Source organism: Limulus polyphemus, unplaced genomic scaffold (genome assembly GCF_000517525.1).
Source record: "Limulus polyphemus unplaced genomic scaffold, Limulus_polyphemus-2.1.2 Scaffold305, whole genome shotgun sequence".
Taxonomy (NCBI): Eukaryota; Metazoa; Arthropoda; class Merostomata; order Xiphosura; family Limulidae; genus Limulus; species Limulus polyphemus.
In genome coordinates, this window is record NW_013665915.1 from 38,024 (window position 1) to 42,006 (window position 3,983).

General features: G+C 30.1%; 1 protein-coding gene across 5 annotated transcripts in view; it reads right to left on the reverse strand.

Annotated features, from left to right (window-relative positions):
- Positions 1–718: 718 nt before the first annotated feature.
- LOC106457226 (methionine aminopeptidase 1D, mitochondrial-like) overlaps positions 719–3,983 on the reverse strand; it is a 14,848-nt gene continuing 11,583 nt past the window's right edge. For all 5 annotated transcript variants that reach the window (XM_013916620.2, XM_013916618.2, XM_013916619.2 and 2 more), the window contains one exon: positions 719–1,746. In XM_013916620.2, coding sequence (XP_013772074.1) covers positions 1,577–1,746 — 170 coding nt within the window. In that variant the 3' untranslated portion in view covers positions 719–1,576. The remainder of the gene's footprint in view (positions 1,747–3,983) is intronic.

Sequence of the window (3,983 nt, forward strand, 5' to 3'; positions counted from 1 at the left end):
ACTGTTCTTAACCCTCCCCAAACACAGCTAGTGACGTATATAACCATGCTACTGCTTGCTACCTTTTGTAATTTCTCTGATGTTGTCAAATCATGTTCTTCTCATGTAAGGCTACAGCAGTAATACTGTTCTTAACCCTCCCCAAACACAGCTAGTGATGTATATAACCATTACATCAAGTATTTACAACTATTTGCCAAATACTGATATAACAGGATGAAGTTGTACTTCCTAGCCTTGACAAGGTCTCAATCCTGCAGCTTAATGGTACACATTTTCTTTAGGCAGTTTTCCAACTCACCTTTTCAACACATTTTTTGTGGAACAGTAGTTTTTCCTTTTCTTTTTTGTAATTTCAAATTATATTAAAAACACCTGTTCTGTATTATATTTAATAGTTATTTAGGGTAGCTTACAGAATAGGTTATTCTAAATATTACTACACCAAACCATCTAGTAATATAGTTCATTACATTCAGTGACACATATTTATATCAACTACTTTATATCAACATAACTACTTTCAACAATCTTCAGAAATAATTACAATTACATTGTACAGTTGTGATGTATGAAAATACATATAAAACTGTTAATATCTGAAAATTTATACAGTAAAATTTTAAGTATATTTAATCGAAATCACATGTATTAGATTCAACTTTAAAATAAAGTAATGCTTTAGGTTTTGTATTATTTTACATGCCTTAACTGTTTACACATCATGTATTATTTACAAGTTTTCATAGAAACAGTTTATTGTTGATGAAAACTAGTTTACTGATGATTAATAACTTATTCCAGCCAAAGTAAGAGCATCAAGATGATAAATACAGTGATGGAGATAGAGGCTTATTTAAGAATACTAGAGAATTACATGTTAAACTCCATACTTATCTTAACAGTTTTTAACAGGTTTGTTTTAGCATTGTTTGATATTCTAGTATATTTCAGGGATTTAGAACAGTATAATTAGTGAAATTCATTTGTACATGCTTGATATTTGGTTAAAAACTGTAGTTTGAATCATGCACTCAGAGCTAATCAGTAAAAGTAAACTGAACATCACTGTTTGAGATTTTTTATCTCCAACCATTTCTGGTGTGGGGGAAAAAAAAAGACATCAAATGCTTGACACCTAGCTTTAGAATTGGCTACATTCTAAATTAAAGTTCCAAGGAATACCACTTCTTATCAGTATCCAAGGCTAACCTACAACAGTACTTCCCAATATTGATCAGAATTAGGAGTGTGTTAAAACATCACAAGATTTTAGCACTCTTTCTTCCCTGAAACTAAATGATAGAAAAGAAAAAAAAACATCAACAAATTTTGAAGACAGTACTACTCTGTGAAACACTTAACACAGCAGTGTACCTAGCAGTTTGAAAGAAACCTTATAAAACATTAATTCATATCTTACATTCACTGTTTCAAAAAACAGAGCTGGAATTTAATCTTTTTTGCTTTGGTATAGTCTAAGGATGTGAACAAAGTGTAAATCCCTGAAAGCAGTCTAACTCGGAAAGTACCTTGACACTAACAATCCTAATTGTGCTAAACTACTAAGTAACTTCTATGTTGTGTTATATTCCTCAATAGAAGAGGATGTCAAAACCTCTACACCTGTTTTTGTAACAAGAATAGTATGCTCAAACTGAGCACAGCGACTATTGTCTAATGTAACTGCCGTCCAGCCATCTTCAAGAATCACAATCTTTGGTTCTCCTTCCGATATTACTGGTTCTAAAGAAATAAAAACCAAAGGCTAAGGTATAGCAAGTACTTAAATTTATATTCCTAATGTTTCTTTTTAAATTGTATATTAATTAAAATCGTGAAAAAGAATATTTTAGTGTAAAATTGATCTTCAGATAATTTTTTAAATTTCTCATGCAAAATAAGAAATTATTTATCTTCACAAAATATAGATTATGATACACTTTATTTCATGTTTACTTTTGAAAAGTTTTTATTCATGAAGGGCAGTCTTGGCTCTCCCTTAAATGTTGACAATTTTTGAACCCTTAAATGACATATTTATAACAAATATAAAAATAAAATCTTTCTCTTCCAGTATAGCAGAATTATAACTGGTAGTTTAGAGGAAAGATAATAGAATACACCTCTGTCTCCATGCAAGTCATTAGTAATAATATTAGGTATACAAGCTATATTTTATTATAACCAAAGTTTTGAAATTTAGTTAAATATAACTGCTGAAAGTAAACAATGAAATAACTGCTGCTGCTACTATTAAATGACAGTTAATATTCTCTATTCCTTCAAACTGTGCCTCAAGAGGTAGTTGTATCTGTAACATATGCAAACATAAATGATAAGTAGGTAAATCAAATAGCATAACTATTTAGATAATAGTTTTAAAAATAAGTCTACCACATTTAAAGATAAACATAGCAGACTCAAGACTATGTTAGGAGTATTAGAACAAAACAGAAAAGTTCTAGGCTCTGGCTGAAATAGAAGACTAATATAATGGTTAGGTTTGGATAATAGTGATAACAGGAATTATTTTCAAATTTCAGGTTATAAGTTATTTAACAGTTATAAATTTTTTAAGAAAGAGGTAAAGTAGATATTTATATAAGGAATGAACTACAGCTTGTTGGTATGGTAGTCATGAAGCTGAACATACAAGGGTAAAAAGTTTGTAATTGTGATTTGTTGTAAGTCATCTGATCAGACAGAAAAGGTAAATGAGAAACTGTATAATTAGATCAGGATTGCTACTAATAAGAAAACTCAAGCAATACTTATGGGAGACTAATTTTAGTCACATTAACCGTGACTATATGGGGTCAAATATTGAGGGTGATTCAGTATGGTTTTCTATATCAAATAACGTGTGGGAATGGGTTGGTGTGTTATTGAAAGATTTATTGTTAACCACCAATGAGGATGTGGATGTAAAAGTTGAAGAGGGGGAACATTTGGAGAAGAGTAATCATTGCATAATTAAATATTTTGATATATCTAGAGATAAAGAAAAATGAAATATTAGTTACTAATTTTTAGAAAGCCAATTTTGAGCCCATGAGAAAAGATTTATCATAAGTGACTTGGGACAGTGAGTTAAAGAGAGAATGTGGGACAGATGTGGAGAATTTTTAAAAATAATTTGCTTTTGATTCAAGGTGTGAATATTCCTAAAAAGAAGAAAAAAGAATAACAGGGAAGGTCAAACCTAATTGATTTACAAAAGAAATAAGAGAAATTCAGACAAATACTGAAGTTTAAAAAGCTTAAATTAACAAACAAGTTGGAAAATTTACATAACTATAGAAAGCCTCAGGATCTGGTTAAAAGAACTTAGTAAATGAGAAACAGCTGGTTGATAATGTTAAGAATAACAGCAAGGATGTTTTTATGTATGTTAAAGGGTAGCAAAATTTTAGTATGGGGATTGGGTGCTAATGGCAAGGTTATTGTAGAAGGTTATGAGTTGATTGAGCTTTTAAGTATTGGACACAGTCAACTGTTAGTTATATGTATAATGCCATTAACTTCAAGTCATAAGTGTAGGCACATGTATGTAGTAAATGACTAAAGAAGTTCATGTTGTTTACAAACCTCAATGTTTATTTCACTGTTTACAAACCTCCATGTTTATTTCACTGTTTACAAACCTCAATGTTTATTTCACTGTTTACAAACCTCAATGTTTATTTCACTGTTTACAAACCTCAATATTTATTTCACTGTTTACAAACCTCAATGTTTATTTCACTGTTTACAAACCTCAATGTTTATTTCACTGTTTACAAACCTCCATGTTTATTTCACTGTTTACAAACCTCCATGTTTATTTTACTGTTTACAAACCTCAATGTTTATTTCACTGTTTACAAACCTCCATGTTTATTTTACTGTTTACAAACCTCACTGTTTATTTCTACTGTTTACAAACCTCCATGTCTATTCACTGTTTACAAACCTCAATGTTTATTTACTGTTTACAACCT